Source organism: Hemiscyllium ocellatum, chromosome 3 (genome assembly GCF_020745735.1).
Source record: "Hemiscyllium ocellatum isolate sHemOce1 chromosome 3, sHemOce1.pat.X.cur, whole genome shotgun sequence".
NCBI lineage: Eukaryota > Metazoa > Chordata > Chondrichthyes > Orectolobiformes > Hemiscylliidae > Hemiscyllium > Hemiscyllium ocellatum.
In genome coordinates, this window is record NC_083403.1 from 44,359,490 (window position 1) to 44,377,052 (window position 17,563).

Below are 17,563 nucleotides of genomic sequence, written 5' to 3' on the forward strand. Positions count from 1 at the left end.
AATAATGTCATTCTGTTATACTGAAAGCAATCACTAATTAACTATGTTCATTGTCAAACTTGGTATGTCCATTTTTACTACCAGTGACTGCTTTACATAACTGCTAATTCACCCTCCTTCATCTCCAGTGAGACCAACATCCATCCAATTTTATTTTAAATTACATCTTTGCTCTCGTTATGAACAATATATGTGTTTGTGTTAGGTAAGCTTTTGCTAGTATTATCAGGAAGTATGGTATGGAGGAGCCGGTGTTGAACTGAGCTGGACAAAGTTAAAATCACACCACATCAGGTTATAGTCCAACAGGTTTATTTGGAAGCACCAGCTTTCGGAGCGACGCTCCTTCATCAGGTGGTTGAGGAGCAGGATCCTAAAACATAGAATTTATAGCAAAAGATTACAGCGTCATGCAATATATCGAACTAAGCTAGATTGCTGTTAAGTCTTTCATCTTTTGAACGGGTGGCAGGTTTTGGTTCATTAATATGTAAATTAAAAGAAGTTCAGGAATTGACATATTAATGAACCAAAGCCTGCAACCCATTCTAAAAGATGAAAGACTTAACGACAATTTAGGTTTGTTCAATATATCATTTCAGTTGTGTGATGCTGTAATCTTTTTGCTATAAATTCTATGTTTTATGATCCTGCTCCACAACCACTCCGAAAGCTAGAGCTTCCAAATAAACCTGTTGGACTATACCCTGGTGTTGTATGATTTTTGTATTTCATCAGGAAGTAGTAATAAACCTTATCTGATAAATGCTTCAAATAAAAGTACTGTGGATGCTGGAGATCTGATATTAAAACAATGCTGGAGAAACTCAGCACGTCTGGCAGCATCTGTTGAGAGAGAAACAGTTAAAATTTCAAATTTTTAAACTACAGCTGTGCAAATAACTTTTAAGATATGTTTTTTTCCCCTACAACCACCTGCTACTGTGGAAGCTTAATTACAGTAATCTTTACATTTTTGAAAACTGAAACGGACCTTTTATTGTTGCTTACTATCCAAACTGGTCAGTTCCCATTTCCGCTAAGCTGTCCAAGCAAATTAATTTCAACCTGGGTTGTTCTTCTTTATATTCCACAGAAGAGGAACTAGAACTTTTGCATTTTGTGCTATGTCTCTATTCCTTCTTTTCAAAGCAGAAGCAGTCGCATGATAGCACTAAGTTTAAACTTTTGCCCCCTCCATATCGAAACCAACTAAACTTCAAGTGTTGCATTAGACTAAGTTTAGTATGCTGCACCCACATATAATCCTTCTTTAAACTGCTATGCACTAAGTTAAAGGAACAGTCAATAAATTAAAATTAGATTTTGAACAAACCTTTTTTGGAAGAATAATATGTACTCAAAAGCATTCCAGTTTCTCAAGTGGATTGGATAAACTTTATGTATATAATAGCATGAGGAAAATGAATTCTGAAAGATCATTAAGTCAGATCAATTGGCATCAAACATTCGAACATTTGTGTTTTAGAATGGAACCAGCTAAATGTTTTTACTTGTTGAAAATCCCAATCAAAATGATCAAGTGTTTATAAAGACCAAAATGAACAATAAATGAATTAAGAAGTACATTTAACAAGTTTGTTTATTTTCTTCAAGAGTCTGTTAGAGTATATTGTGCCAGCAGCAACTTGCATTTACATACTGCCTTTAAATAGATACAGTAGTTACAAAGTACTTCACAGAAGCGTAATTAAGTAAAATATTGAAATCACATATGTCTTTCTAAATATAAAATATCGTCTCAGAATCGACATATGAAATATCAAAACAAACATCGAGTCCATAACATTTGAAATAATGATGATGAACAGAAATAGTTTAACAGTTGTATCAATCCAAAGAGCATGAGTTTGAGTAGTGAGTATTGAATAATTCAATAGATCCAGCAATTTGTTAGTTTGCACTAGACAAAAATGATGATGAGAAAAAAAACAAAGTATCCTAAGCCACAACTGATATCCACAGGCACAAATGGTATTAATGTAAATATGTGAACTGAGCATGTGCAATGTAAATTTGCTTGTTAGACCTGTCAAACCAGGTTTGGAGCATCAAAATGCAAAGCTTTCATGGCATTACCTTCGCAATGAAAATAGACTCCTCTCAGTACCGCACATGGATTTCGATCACACTCATCTCCACTGTTTGTCAGATCTTCTAATTTTATCAGTGAATTAAGCTTTAGATTTAAATCAGTAACAATGATGCTTGATGATCATTAACCAACATTTTAAGGCTGACCTTTAACAAGTGAAGGTCAAATAAAAATAACCCTCACCACATTTCTGTCAATACTAGTTTTGTAATGGCATTAACCAATCAAATTTAAAAGTCTAATTAAAATGGAATTTAGGTGAAGCATATTAAGCATTCAGCTGTAAAAATGATTTATTTGTATGTCGGTTTTATAAAGAAAGCTGTTGTGCCCTAGGTTGTTTCTCCTTCATCACAGTGACAATTAGAAATCTATAATTAAAACATGTTCACTTATTGTGAGTGTTTTCATAGCTGAAAGGTCATGTAGTGCTCAAAAAAAATCACCAGTTCTATCTTTATCGCTTTCAGGTAACTGAGTATTGGAAAGCATTCTGTTAAACAGGGCAGTAGTGAGTGACTGGAAGTACCTGGAAGTCTGGGAGAGAATTTATTGGGAATTGCGTTTTGGAGTTAAGTGTGTCCAGGGCAGAATTTTCGGAAAAATTGGAGAATGGATTTGGGAGCACTCTGCAGACAGAGAAGAGAGAGATTTGAAGTTGAGAAGCTGACAAATTGGCAAGGTGCAGACAATAATCAACAGGAGCATAGAATGTAATTCCTGGGAACAGAAACTGTCCTCTTGGAAACAGGGTGTGAACAATAGAGTTTGTGACACTCAGGAGCATAGAATGTCACCCTGGGGAGCAAATTGGAAAGAAGGTAAAACATCTGAGACCAGAGAATGTGTCGCCATTAGGAGCAGAATGTGATCCCTGAGAATACTGTATGACTCATGTGAAATAGAATGTGAGACCTTCTGCAACTGAGTGTGATACTTAGGAACAGAAATGTGGCTATCAGGAGCAACAACCTACTAAGAAAAGGACATGGACATAAGGCAAGTGGGAATGTTGCAGTGTAACATGTAACATCAAGAACAGAAAGCAGAAGACTGGAGGGACTTTGGAGTGGGGGAGGCTTCGGGATTATATATTGAAGAAAAACTAGAAAGTTATAAAGGTAAAGCAATCCCAGAATATATTGGAAACCAAAATATAGCCTTATGTAGGTGTCCTGCACTCAATTGTACAAAGCTTGGTTTTGAATTAAATATAATTAAATCATGTTAAATTTCGTATTCTATACACCCACAATCTCTTCACGATTTGTTTTTAATCCTTCGATGAGTCGGTAAAGAATCATGGGCATTACCTCCAGAAGTTAAATAAAAGCAATATATTGTGGATGCTGGAGACCTGAAATAAAAGTAGAAAGTGCTGGAGAAGTTCAGCAGGTTGGCAGAATGTGTGCAGAGATAAAAACCAGTGTTAACGTTTCAAGTCCAATATGACTCTGAAATTCGGAAGAAGCATTTTTAGACTTGAAACGTTAACTCTCTTTCTCTCTCCACAGATGCTGCCAGACCTGTTGAGTTTCTCCAGCATTCTCTGTCTGTGTTAATGTAATAATCCATGTTTGTTTATTTCTTTAAACAGCGGGTAACTGCCCAATGGAGCCTCTCTTCGAAAACCAGCTTTCAGAGATTGTACGGCTGTTTTTCTGGTTTTTACAATGTGCACATACTTACAGAAGACCTCAGAGTGCCGTTTCTAAGTCCTTTTCGTTGAGCTCGATTCAATTCTGAAGAATCACATCCACATTTCAAACGCTTCGCCTGCTTGATAGATCTCTTTTCACAGATGTCTCTACAGTGTTTTATGACGAGGTAGGTCATCTCACAGATGTTTAGCAGTATGCACACAGCAGAGGAGACCACCATGCAGTACAGGAAGATGGTCTTTTCTGTTGGCCGACTAACAAAACAATCCACCACATTGGGGCAAGGCTTGATCTCACACTTTAAAAGGTGAGGAATAATAAACCCCTCGTACATCCATGCCAGCACAAACAGGAAGGTGAACTCAACTCCTGTTTTGAACACCAGGCTAAAGAAATAGGTCCACCACAGGCCCCCATCTATGTTCCCTTTGTCTTTATACAGCTTTTTTTTGTACTTCTTCTCACGGTGTTCCCTGTAACCTACATGCATGACAACCAGAAGAGAAGGGGTGGAAACCAAGATAAGTTGCAGTGCCCAAAGTCTTGCATGTGACACTGGGAAGAAGTGGTCGAAACATACATTCTCACAACCAACTTGCCTCGAGTTGCAGGTAAACTCCTTCTGCTCATCATTCCAGACACGTTCTGCAGCCACCACATAGATAAGGACTCGGAATATGAACATAACACTCAACCAGATTCTCCCCACGACGGTGGAGTATTTATTCACTCCACTCAAAACATCACGGAGTAAACCCCAGCTCATGGCTCCTCAATAACTTGAAGCTGGACCTACAGAACAGAGAAGAGAAATTCAGAAATAATAAAGTAACAAGTTATAGTTATTTTAGTCAACCTGCTCAAACTTCTATGACATACCTCTAGTGCAGTCGGGACTTGAATCCAGACCCCCTGGCCTAGAGGTAGGGGCTCTACCACAAGACACCTCGCTGAACTTTGTACTGCCATATTTTAATGACAATACATATTTGTGGAGAATACTTAATGAAATAAAACCTCCTAAGAACCTGCAGAAAAGTGTTGTAGTATATAAAGGAGTGTTAGGGCACTGGATCAAAATATTGAGAAGTGGGAGCAGCCCCTCAAGCCTGACCCACCATTCAATAAGATCACAACCAAGGGTCACCTCTCCTTTTACCAGCTCCTCATTGCCCACAATTCCCTCCTATTTGAAAACTCTACCTTCTTTGTAATTACTTTCAGCGATCCAATCTCCACAATTCTCTGGGGTATAGAGTTCCAGACATTCTCTGTTTTGTGTGCAACATTCCCTCCAAGCCGCTTACAGGCAGCTGCTCTGATGTTCTACACACAACAATCGGTGGTGGCATCCTGACCCTCGCATTGACATCCAATTCCAGAAGCCATGCTTGGATCCTGGAGAACCTGTACAGTTGGTAAGCAAATTTGAGGGAACGCTGTTCCTGGGAGAAGAAATTCCGTCACCTCTCAGTTTTAAATAAGTGTCCCTGTGACCCCTAGTTCAAGATTGCCTCACTAACAGAAACATCTTCTCAACATTTACCCCTCAGAATCTTCCATGCTTCAATAAGGTTGTCATCCTTATTCTCTTAAATGTTATTGAATAAAGATTTATTCTGTTCAGCTGTCCTTGATAATTCTGCACTTTCATTTCAGGAATTAATCTAGTGAAACTCTTTTGAGCAACTTCCAGTACCAGTACAGCAAACCTTTTATTAACCAGCCCCTATGGGACAAGGAGTGCACCAGTTGATCAGATATTCCAGATAATCAAGAGATCCCGACAATCACACACTAAGTATTAGAAGCATGATGCAGGAGGTATACACATCACTGCTATACATTGACTTAAATAATAATGCAACTTTGCCTCAAATAAAACTTACCGACAGAATCTTCTCACTTGCACCCTCAGCTGACTACTCGGACATTGCAATAATACAGCAAATATCTGGTTTTTGAGGTGAATAATTTTTGCTGGTTTATCGAGAGGGCCAGTTCAAACAAAGTTGGCTGTATAACTTTTCTTAAATACAGGGCCCAAAATTCTACGTTGTATTCCACATGCAGCCTTACAAACATCTCTCCAGTTGTACCCTGTTTTAGACTCCTACAGCCTAACCCATAAAAATCAAAATTCCTTTTATCTCCTTAATTACTTGTTGCATCTGAATACTACCTTTTGTGTTTCATACACATGAGCACTCGCATCTCTCTGTATTGTACTTTATAGGAGCCTCTCTCCACTTAAATAATGGTCTGCCTATTGATTCTTTCACCCAAATGCATCACCTCATACATTCATTCATTAAACTCCGTCTGCCATGTTTTTGCCCACTCACTTGACCTCTCTCTATCTGATTATTTTTCGAAGAGATGAGTTTTCAAGACAAGTTTTAAAAGAGGGTGGAGAGGTGGAAGAGATTTTAAGAGAGACTTTCAATTGAGATTTACATATAATTGAACATTGAGAGGCAATCTTATCAGTTTTGCCTGCAGCATTTCAAGGACTTAAAGTTTCTAATTGTCTCAACAGCAACAACTTATATTCATGAACACCTTAAACATAACAAAATATTCCGATGAACTTCACATAATAAAATTAATTGAGACTGAGCCGTATAAGAAGATTTTAGGATAGATGACTAAAAGCTTAAATAGAGATGTTTTAAATGAGACCAGTGAGGCAGTAAGGCAGAGAAGTGTACAGAGGCGATTCCAAACCTTGGGCATAGGCATCTTAATGCTTGGTCACAAATAGTGGAGAAACTATAATCGAAAATGCATGATAGGCCAAAATTACAGGAGTACAGATATCTCAGGGGGTTGTACAGATATCTCAGTGGGTTGTGGGCCTGGAGGAAATTAAAGAAATAGGAAGGGTGAGGACATGGAGATATTCAAAACAAGAATGTGAAATTTAAATACAAAACCTTGCTTGCCCTGGAGCCAATACAGATCAGCAAACCCAGGACTGAGAGCAGAATGGGAATTGGTGTGACATTATGTACAGGCAACTGAGCTTTGAATCATCTAAAGTCAGAGGGTAGAATGTAAAAGTGCAGACTGTAGTTCAATGGTCAAATCAAGAAGTGATTGAGGCTCAAATAAGGAATTCAACAGTAGACGAGAAGGAAAACCAATTAGGAAACAGATCATTCAGTCCAACCAGCCCACGCTGATCATAATCACAAACTAGAGTTTAGATCAGAGTGGTGCGGGAAAAGCACAGCAGGTCAGGCAGCATCCCAGGAGCAGGAAAATCAATGAATCAGGCGAAAGCTCTCCATCAGGAATAGAGGCAGGAAGCCTCCAGGGTGGAGAGTTAATGGGGGTGCAGGGGTGGCGGCTGGGGAAGAGGTAGTAAAGAGTACAATAGGTGGATGGGGGTGGGGATGGAGGTGATAGGTCAGAGGGGAGGGTGGAGTGGATAGGTGGGAAGGGAGATTGACAGGTAGGGCAGGTCATTGGGTCGGTGCTGAGCTGGAAGGTTGGAACTGGAGTAAGGTGGGGGGAGGGGAAATGAGGAAACTGGTGAAGTCCACAGTGATGCCCTGGGGTTGAAGTGTTCTGAAATGGAAGATAAGTCGTTCTTCCTCCAGGTGTCGGGTGGTGAGGGAGCAGTGGTGAAGGAGGCCCAGTCCTCACTTTTGTCTATAATCCCAAACTAAACTAGTCCCATCTGCCTATGGTTAGCCCATATCCCTCCAAACATTTCTTATTCATGTACTTACCTAAATTACTTTTAAACTTTATAGCTGTGCCTGCATCCACCACTTCCTCTAGAAATTCATTCCACTCACAAACCACTCTGTGTAAAATAATTGCTCCCCATGTTTTTTTAAAATCTTTCTCCTCTCAACTTAAAAATAGGCCCCCTAGTTTTGAAGTACCCCACCCTAAGGGAAAGATATCTGCCATTCACCTTATCTATGACCTTAATTATTTTATAAACTTCTACAAGGTCACCCCTCAACCTCCTACACACCAGCGAAAAATGTCCCAGTCTATCAAGCCTCTCATTATAAATCAAACCTTCCATTCCCAGAAACAGACTGGTAAATCTCTTCTGAACCCTTAAACCACTAATTCCTTCATGGTTTACACAAGGACCATTAGTGCAAACTGGGAAGGCTGCCCCAAAGGTTTTCCATGGCAAGTTGTGAGGGTTTTTTCAAACTGCAGTTGTGGTGAGCAAGATTCAAAGCTAGCATCTGAAATCCAAAAACATTCAAAAATATCTACCATAGTTTGCACCCCATCGAGTACTATTTCAGACCTTCATCTGTCCACTTTAATTTGAGTGCCTTTTCCTTTCTAGTTCGGTATAGAATATAAAAATTGTTATATGATGGTGATATATAAAATTTAACAACACAGTTGAAGTACTGGTTGTATCTTTGGCCTACGCACTCTAGGAAGAGTGTGAAGGCCATAGGGAGAGTCCAGTACAGATCTGCCAGTGTCTCTTTGGTCAGGACCTCTCATCAGGAAGACCCACCTCAGAGAGGTCCTGACCAAAGAGACACTGGCAGATCCCCATACCAGGAGTAGTAGCTACAGCCAGTATTGCACTGCCCCTTCACCTGAGACCGCCACTGCTATCCCTGGAGAGTGGAAGGAATGTGTGCAATGTGGTAGAAGAAAGAGAGGTGCCAGTGAGGAGGATGGGAACGCTGTGACCAAGCAACTGGAGGCCAAGGGGAACCCACTTTATGGACGGTTTTAACCTCTCTCGTCCCCTGTCTCCAATCCTACACGTGGAATCCTTGCCTTGTCTCTTGGTATGGACCTCTTCACCACTGGTCTAAATCCAGTCCCTGGCTGCATGGAATAAACAGGTTTGGGAACCTGAGATTAGGATTGCGGCATTTGTAGAGGATTAGGCATTAATCTGATGTCTTTCTGCATTGCTTGTTTAAATTCAATATTGTGTTACATGTATGTCACTTGGTTTCCTGCTGCCCCTCAGTTAAACTGTGTACTTTGGACAAAACTGGAGACATTCAATTTGACACAATGAAGATGCCAAAAGAAGGTCTTTGAAAGCTTGGTAAGGCAAATCTAGGCATGAATAATACACTTAATGGGGAGGTCCTAGGAAGTATTGCTGAACAAAGAGACCTTGGAGTGCAGGTTGATAGGTCCTTGAAAGTAGATTAGCAGGTAGATAAGATAGTGGAGAAAGTATGTGGTATGCTTGCCTTTATTGGTCAGTGCATTGAGTATAAGAGTTGGGAGGTCAAGTTCCAGCTGTGCAGGACATTAGTTACAGCTGCTTATGGAATATTGTGTGTAATTCTGGTTTCCCTGATATAGAAAGGATGTTGTGAAACTTCAAAGACTTCAGAAACGAATTACAAAGATGTTGTTAGGGTTGGAGGATGTGAGCTATAGTGAGAGACTATAGGCTGAGTCTATTTTCCCTGGAGGGTCAGAGGCTGAGGGGTGACCTTATAGAGGTTTATAAAATCATGAGGGGCATGGATAGGGCAAATAGACGAGGTCTTTTCCCTAGAGTTGGGGAGTCCAGAACTAGAGGGCATACGTTAACAGTGAGAGGGGAAAGATTTAAAAGGGACCTATGGGGCAACATTTTCACACAAAGGGTGGTGCGTGCAGGGAATGAACTGCCAGAAGAAGTGGTGGAGGTGAGTACAATTACAGCATTTAAAAAGCACCTGGATGATAATGGGCAAATGGGGCTAGATTAATTTAGGATAGCTGGTCGGCATGGACAGGTTGGACTGAAGGGCCTGTTCCTGTGCTTCACATCTCTATGATTCTATGGCTTTCAATTTTGTCACAGCAATTCAAATAGAACTCCTACCGTGACTCAGAAGCTCCTGGTATTAGATGCGGGTATATTGTTATGGGCCAGATTCTAATGAGATACAGTGAATACACAATTTAATTCATTTGTGCCAATAGTCACATTTTACTGATTTTTATTTATCTTTAAAAGTTCTATTCCCTATCAATTAGGTTGTTCTGCTTTGCCTTAGCCTGAAAGACAGCAGCAGCCTAGATATCCCCTAGTGCTGCTGTGACAAATTGGGTGTGGAAAAACACTGTGTGAATGGTGGTGCAGGAAATAGGATGTTTGCTTAAGTGTGAGGCATCTTGTTTGTTACAAGTGGTATAGTGCAACATAAGCTGCAAGATGTGTAGAGAGCGTTAGAGTCACTAAAGGCTCAAGAGAGATCCAAAATGGAGAATGAATCAGCAACTGAACAGGTATGTTGTTGCTCTCTCTCTGTATTCCCCAAATAAATCACATCAGGACATTTCTGGAAGTCTAGGTAGCAGAGACCTTTCGTCTGCAAAAAAACTCCAGGAATTATTCAGGAAACCAGATTTGTTCTGGAAGTACTTTAGCTGTCATATAATAGATGATTTTCATCTGCATCAACTATTAAGTGAACTATGGAATTGCACAGACTCCTTTTAATTAGATTGAAGACATGTCAAATCATTTATCAAACCATACAGGACAGAGAGGCCCTTCGACCCATCAAGTCTGTACCTTCATTTTATCCTGCAAAGGAATATTTTCTTTAACTTTGTTTTGATATAATGATGTAGTTGACAAATATGCTAGGGGTTCACATCAATTATAGTTCACGTCTCTAACTAGCACAACCTAGAATGCCGACACCTGGATGCCTGTTCAGTTGCAAATACATTTTGTCAGATTATGATTTGGAGATGCCAGTGTTGGACTGGGGTGTACAAAGTTTAAAATCACACAACACCAGGTTATAGTCCAACAGGTTTAATTGGAAGCACTAGCTTTCAGAGCACAACCACCTGATGAAGGAGCGGCGCTCCGAAAGCTAGTGCTTCCAATTAAACCTGTTTGACTATAACCTGGTTTTGTGTGATATTTAACCTTGTCAGATTAGAAATTGTATAATATGCATTGTCTCATTATATGAGGTACTGAGTGTATGATAATTCCAGTAGAAATGCGTACATGATCAATGACTTGTTTCTTTTTATATGATACAAACTTTATTATTGTAGATCCTACATTTTAAATTAAAGTCAATCAATTTATGGAGTGGTTTAATTGAGAGTTCCAATCCAAAATGCAAGAATATTTTTGAATTAGTCTAACATAGAATTTCTTGTTTTGTAATTTAAAATATGGTATCGATTTAATTAATTTCACAGGGGAATTTTGTTATGCATTAGCATCAAAATGACTCTCTATTGACAGATTTACTAACACTGTAAATAGAAAAAACTGGTTTTGGCAATCGAATTTTAATTCAGGGCAAATTTTGTTGATCGATCTGAAGTCTGCAGCAATATTTCGCAAATACACCATTCAATTTCATTGTGTTCTCTTTTCATAAATTTAATTAATACCATCCAAAATCAAATCAGAGACAAATTTCATGTTTCCCTATGATGAATATTTAATATAAACATTGGAGAATGGAATATTAAATATGCAATTTTGTAACCAATGTCAGAATTGCCAATTTTGTGTACATCACCTCATTGTAACAAAGGAATTCATAGAATCCCTACTCTGTGGAAACAAGCCATTTGGCCGAACAAGTCCACACCGTCTCTCTGAAGAGTAACCCACCCAGACCATTACCTTATCCTATTACTCTGCATTTACCCCTGACTAATACACCTAACCTACACATCCCCGAACACTACGGGCAATTTAGCACAGCTAATTCACCTAACCTGCATATCTTTGAACTATGGGAGGAAACCCACACAGACATGGGAAGAATGTGCAAACTCCAAACAGGCAGTCGACCAGTGGTGGAATCAAACCTTGGTCTCTGGCACTGTGAGGGCAGCAGTGCTAACCATTGATCTACTGTGTCACCCTAAATTTGGTCTAATGTTTACTGGATATCAATTCAGGACCATTAGTCAGATCTGCCTGTAGTTGCAGACAGAGTAATAGAGTTATAAAGACACACCCTTCTGTCCAATCTGTCCATGCTGACCAGATATCCCAAACCAATCTAGTCCTGCCTGCCAGCACCCAGCCCATATCCCTCCAAATCCTTCCTATTCATATACTCAAGAGGCCTTGTGTTTCCAACAGCCCTGTGTTCATCCAAAATCTCCACACTCCTCCAGTACCACACATTCTAACTTCAGCTAAATAAACCAGAGTTGGGAGTTGCAAGTACCTGGGCATTCCCCATGGAGGTCAATGCACTGGGACTGTTTGAGAATCTGACCCTCATCTTTGATCACACATCTGTCTCCAGCGCTCCAGAGATGGAAAGATTTAGATTCTAATTATGACAGAGTTCATCATGGCTGCTGTTTCTCCAAAGCCTGAAAGTCTTCAAATAAAGACGTTTTGTATATATGCTGTGCCTTTCTCATCCTTGTGATATATCAACACTTCATTGACCATGAACTTTTGAACAATCTGAGATTTAGACAGGGCAAAAGTGAGGACTGCAGATGCTGGAGATCAGAGTCTAAATTAGAGTGATGCTGGAAGAGCACAGCAGGTCAGGCAGCATCCGAGGAGCAGAAAAATCGATATTTCAGGCAAAAGCCCTTCATCAGAGATTAAGATAGTCTGTTCCCACCCCAGTGATACATTTGTTCCCAAGATGAACTCCCACCCTCATGTTTGCGACCTCGCTGATATTGTCTAATTCCATCTCAGTAACATCACTCAAACTCACTATCTCAATCTCCTTATTCTAACCAATCCTTCCTCATCAGACGATCTAGGAGCAAGTCCAATGGATCTTTGTTACGAACTCTATTAAGGCACAGCTTCCAGTGACATGTGTTGGCATCACAGATAGACAACATGTCCATAACAATCACCTCATCAGACATGAGTGTGGCGATTTCTTTCCCAATTTCATGGTATGATTTTGCCTTGCCTTTAGGTCCAAGCAGAACAAACACCTTCATAATCAACAACACATTCAGCTGTTAATTTTCCATCGAACACCTGCCCCATTCTGTCAGCACTCGTACTGTTGAGTTTGTCAATATTCAACACCTCATTAATTATACAACAATTCTTATTGGCATCAACACTCCAGGCTCCTCAGCAACCACGATCCGTCAGTAACTTGACTGAGTTCAACTCACAAGCATTTGTTTATGATGTATAATTGTTCAGTGTGAATTTGTACAGCATTTCACTTGATTTTTTTTTCTTGTTCAGACTTGCATTTACTTTGCATTTATGTTTAATTAATAAGTTAAAATTTTAGTCTGGCTCCTGTCTGGTTTAGTGATAATTATTGTGTTTATTTTTCTGGGGTGATGATGTGGACTGTTCAAGGAGAGGGTAGCAGGGGGAGTACTCAATCTCCCACATTTTGTACCTGCATTCCAGCACCAGGTATCCATGAGCTAGGGATAAAAGGAAAAGTCTTTGTTGGGATGGAGAATGTTCTAGAAGGCAGGAACATAGACACAAGAAGCAATCGCCCCCACATCCACTACACCCACTTCATTTATCCCTAAGCATTTGTTTTTCAATTCATTTGGCAGGCCCATCCCAGCCATTATCTGTAAAAGATCATCCAAGGATCAAGAGTAAAGCGAGCTCCAAAGACTATGGGGGTAGATAGGGCGAACTAACAGGTCAGATGGGGGCACATTGTGAGGGAACCACACATTTTCTGTGGTTGGTAATCGTTGGTAGAATAGGAACAATGGGTGTGTTTTAAGTGGCCTATGAATTAGAGTGAAACTTTGTAAGTATGCCTAATAATATCTCAGCTGTTGCAAAACGATTACAGCTGAGACAGTTTGCTCCTCAGTACAGACTAGAGGGCTGAGTCCAATCACTACCGCAATCACACACAACACCACCCAAGCCTTCCCATCAAAACAAAATGAAATACAACAGATGGTAGAAATCTAAAATTAGATTAGATTAGATTTCCTACAGTATGGAAACAGGCCCTTCAAGTCCACACCAACACCCCTATATTTACCCTGACTAAGCCACCTAACACTATGGGCAATTTAGCATGGCCAATTCACCTGACCCACACATCTTTGGACTGTGGGGGGAAGCCCATACAGACATGGGGAGAATGTGCAAGTTCCACACAGATAGCTGCCCAAGGCAGGATTGGAACCTGGGTCTCTTGTACTCTGAAGTAGGAGTGCTAACCACTGAGCCACCATGCCACTCCAAGCAAGAGCCAAATACAATGGAAATGAAAACAAAGCACAATGGAAATATTCAGGATGGCAAGTAGCATCTATGAGAGGAAAGAAGTTGAGTGTTGCAACTAAGGGTGCCAGTCCATAGTTTATTGAAAGTGGTGTCACAAGTAGACAGGGTAGAGAAGGCTTCATTTCTCAGACTGTTGATATAGGAGTTGGACGTCATGTTGTGGTTGTACAGAAGGTTGATGATGACATTTTTGGAGTATTATGTACAGTTCTTGTCACCCTGATATAGGAAGGATATTATTAAACTGGAGAGGGTTCAGAAAAGATTTATAAGGATAGTACCAGGACTGGAGAGTTTGAGTTATAAGGAGTGGCTGGATAAGCTGAGACTTATTTCACTGGAGCATAGGAGGTTGAGAGGTAACCTAAAAGAGGTTTATAAAATAATGAGGGGGAATAAATAAGATGAATGGCTATGGTATTTTCCCTAGGATTCCTGATGAAGGGCTTTTGCCTGAAATGTTGACCCTCCTGCTCCTAGGATGTTGCCTGACCTGATGTGCCTTTCCAGAACCACACTGTCGACTCTTTTCCTGAGGATTGGAGAATTAAAAACTAAAGAATATAATTATTAAGGTAAGAGGAGAAAGGTTTAAAAGGCACCCGAGGGGCAACTTTTTCACACAGCAGGTGATTTGTATGTGGAATGAACAGCCAGAGGAAGTGGTGAATGCAGGTGCAGTTACAATATTTATAAAGACATTTGGACAGGTACGTGAATAGAAAAGGTTTAGAGGGATAGGGAGCCAAAGGGTAGCATGGTGGCTCAGTGGTCAGCACTGTTGCTTCCCAGTACTTGGGACCCAGGTTCAGCTCCTGCCTTGGGCAACTGACTGTGTGGAGGTTGCATATTGTCTCTGTGGGTTTTCTCCCACAACCTAAAGATGTGCAGGTCAGGTGAGTTGGCTAAGCTAAATTGCTCACAGTGTTAGGTGCATGGGGAATGGGTCTGGGAGGGTTAGTATGGGCTGAAGGGCCTGACCCCATATTGTAGGGAATCTAATCTAAATGGGGCTAGTTTAGTTTGGAAATGTAGTCGGCCTGGACAAGTTGGGCCAAAGTGTTTGTTTCCATGCTGTATGAATCTACAACATGACTGCAATTACCTTTGAACATTTCCTGTGTGTTTTGTTTTTATTACAAACGATCATATAAACAAGGGTAAGTAACTTTGCCATCCACAACTAATCTGATCTTAATCTGAACTCTATAGTCCTGCCCAGCTCTGAACATTTTTCATCACCATTGTTATCAAAGAACCTGGAAGGATGGTTAGCTCAGTTGGCTGGACTGTTGGCTTATAAAGAAGATAACAACACCACAGGTTCAATTCCTACACTAGCTGAGATCAACTTGAAGGTACTGACCTTCGCAATCTCTCCCCTCAAATGAAGTATGGTAACCCTCTCTAATGAAAGAGCACTCTGATGGGACTATGGCTACTTTATCCTTTTTAATCAAGAATCTGTCTATCTCTACCTTACAAATAATGAAAGATTCTGTAGCTACAGTCTTTGAGGAAGGGAAGTCTGATGACTCACAGCACAGAAAAAAAGGACTCTTACTTTTCTCATAACAGCAGAGGGACAGATCAGTGAAGCTCACCCTTCCTGCTCCAGTGTTGAATTTCCATCCCAAGTTTGAAATTCTATCATCACCAAAACCCCAGAAACATATTCACTAATTGGATTATGTCTTGGCAATGGTCAAAATACAGGTGGCTTTTTATCCTTGTCTTTCTGTTCCAGTTATCAGCATTTTGGGAGCTGAGAAAGCTATGACAAGGCTTTCAAAGCAGGATTCCGGATCTCAGGTAGGCTTGCAAGCTGAAATTTTGACGTCACAACCTCCAAAGAAGCTCTGGCCAACTTTCAAGTCTTGAATGGGGTCACAGAGGGAAAATGGGCTGTGGTGTCTGTTTAATATCCTGATCCATATTTTCTAAAGTAAATGCCAACACGTTGCTATCAGTACTATCAGTTGAAAATTGCATCCATTTTGAAAAGTGCTTATTTTTCTCAAGTTTCACTCAAACTTGCAAAATTTGCCATGGGCTAACTTAATTAGGCAGTATTTGAAAGCATTTTCTTGAAAAATAAGTTTACTTTTTAAAAAATACTCTTCTCCATAATGAATGGTAATTTGGAAACACAGTGGGAATATCTGAAAAGAGATTGGTCATTTTCTCGATGCTCATCCACCACCTGGGAGTCTCATGATTCTAAAGTGCTAAGAGGAACTTTTAAGAAATGCAAAACTATTTTCCGGTTCAATGCAGGCACGGGATACAGCAGTAACATATTTAGTGAGTGAAGGGAAAAACATCCAAAACCATTCAATGCAAAAGTTCCACAATCAAGGATATTTCTCAGCAATGATTATTCCTTCCTAGCAGGGGTGTCAACAATTTTATACTTGGATCTGCCTCTAGGGAGATGTTTTTAAGATTAGTGCAAATAATCACAGAAGCTTGAATTGCTCTGTTTGCAATATGTTCTCAAAATTCCTCAATGTCAAGAGAATTACATTACAAAAAAATCAAATGAACCAAGTGGAAACTCTAAGCTAAGGAATATGCATGACATTACTGTTAAAACATCCTGTCATGTCCACTTAAGAAATAAAAAGAACAATAAAATATACCACTGCAATATTCATGCCACTATCTTCTTTTGGGAATAGATAAATTGCATTCATTTAACTGAATAAAACAAATTCTTCCAGAGGCAACAGCAGGTTGGCAACAAATCCCAACATAGAAAATGACAACCCAGAAGGACTCAAAAGCAAAAAGTGCTGGAGAAGCTCAGCAGGTCTAACAGCATCAGATATTGAAGAAGGCATTTGGTATGCTTTCCTTTATTGCTCAGAGAATTGAGTACACGAGTTGGGAGGTCATGTTGCAGCTGTACAGGACATTGGTTAGGCCACTTTTGGAATAGAGCATGCAATTATGGTATTCTTCCTATTGGAAGAATGTTGTGAAACTTGAAAGGATTCAGAAAAGATTTACAAGGATGTTGCCAGGGTTGGAGGATTTGAGCTATAGGGAGAGGCTGAATAGGCTGGGGCTGTTTTCCCTGGAATGTCGGAGGCTGAGGATGACCTGATAGAGATTTATAAAATCATAAGGGGCATGGATAGGATAAATAGACAAGGATTTTTTCCTGGGGTGAGGGAGTTAAGAACTAGAGGGCATAGGTTTAGGGTGAGAGGGGAAAGATATAAAAGGGACTTAAGGGGCAACTTTTTCACACAGAGGGTCGTGCATGTGTGGAATGAGCTGCCAGAAGAAGTGAGGCTGATACAATTACAACATTTAAAAGGCATCTGGATGGGTATATGAATAGAAAGGGTTTAGAAGGATATGGGCCAAGTGCTGGACTAGATTAGGTTGGGATATTTGGTCAGTTATATGGATGTATGGACAAGTTGGACTGAATGGTCTGTTTCCTTGCTGTACGTCTCTATGGCTCTATGACTCAGAGAGCAAAGAAAAAGAGTTAATGTATCAAAACTAGAGACTAACCTTCAGAAGCCAAAAGGACACTTGGTAGCTTCCTATAAGATCCTTATG

General features: G+C 40.1%; 1 protein-coding gene across 3 annotated transcripts in view; it reads right to left on the minus strand.

The window, feature by feature from the left end:
- Nucleotides 1-1,807: 1,807 nt before the first annotated feature.
- The window catches only part of LOC132837137 (gap junction beta-7 protein-like), a 32,984-nt gene continuing 17,228 nt past the window's right edge, over nucleotides 1,808-17,563 (minus strand). For 2 of the 3 annotated variants that reach the window (XM_060856849.1, XM_060856841.1), the window contains one exon: nucleotides 1,808-4,569. In XM_060856849.1, the coding sequence (XP_060712832.1) occupies nucleotides 3,785-4,543 (759 nt within the window). In that variant the 5' untranslated portion in view covers nucleotides 4,544-4,569 and the 3' untranslated portion in view covers nucleotides 1,808-3,784. Of the gene's footprint in view, nucleotides 4,570-9,610; nucleotides 9,653-17,563 lie in introns of those variants that run through there. The other variant, XM_060856859.1, reaches the window with a different exon arrangement.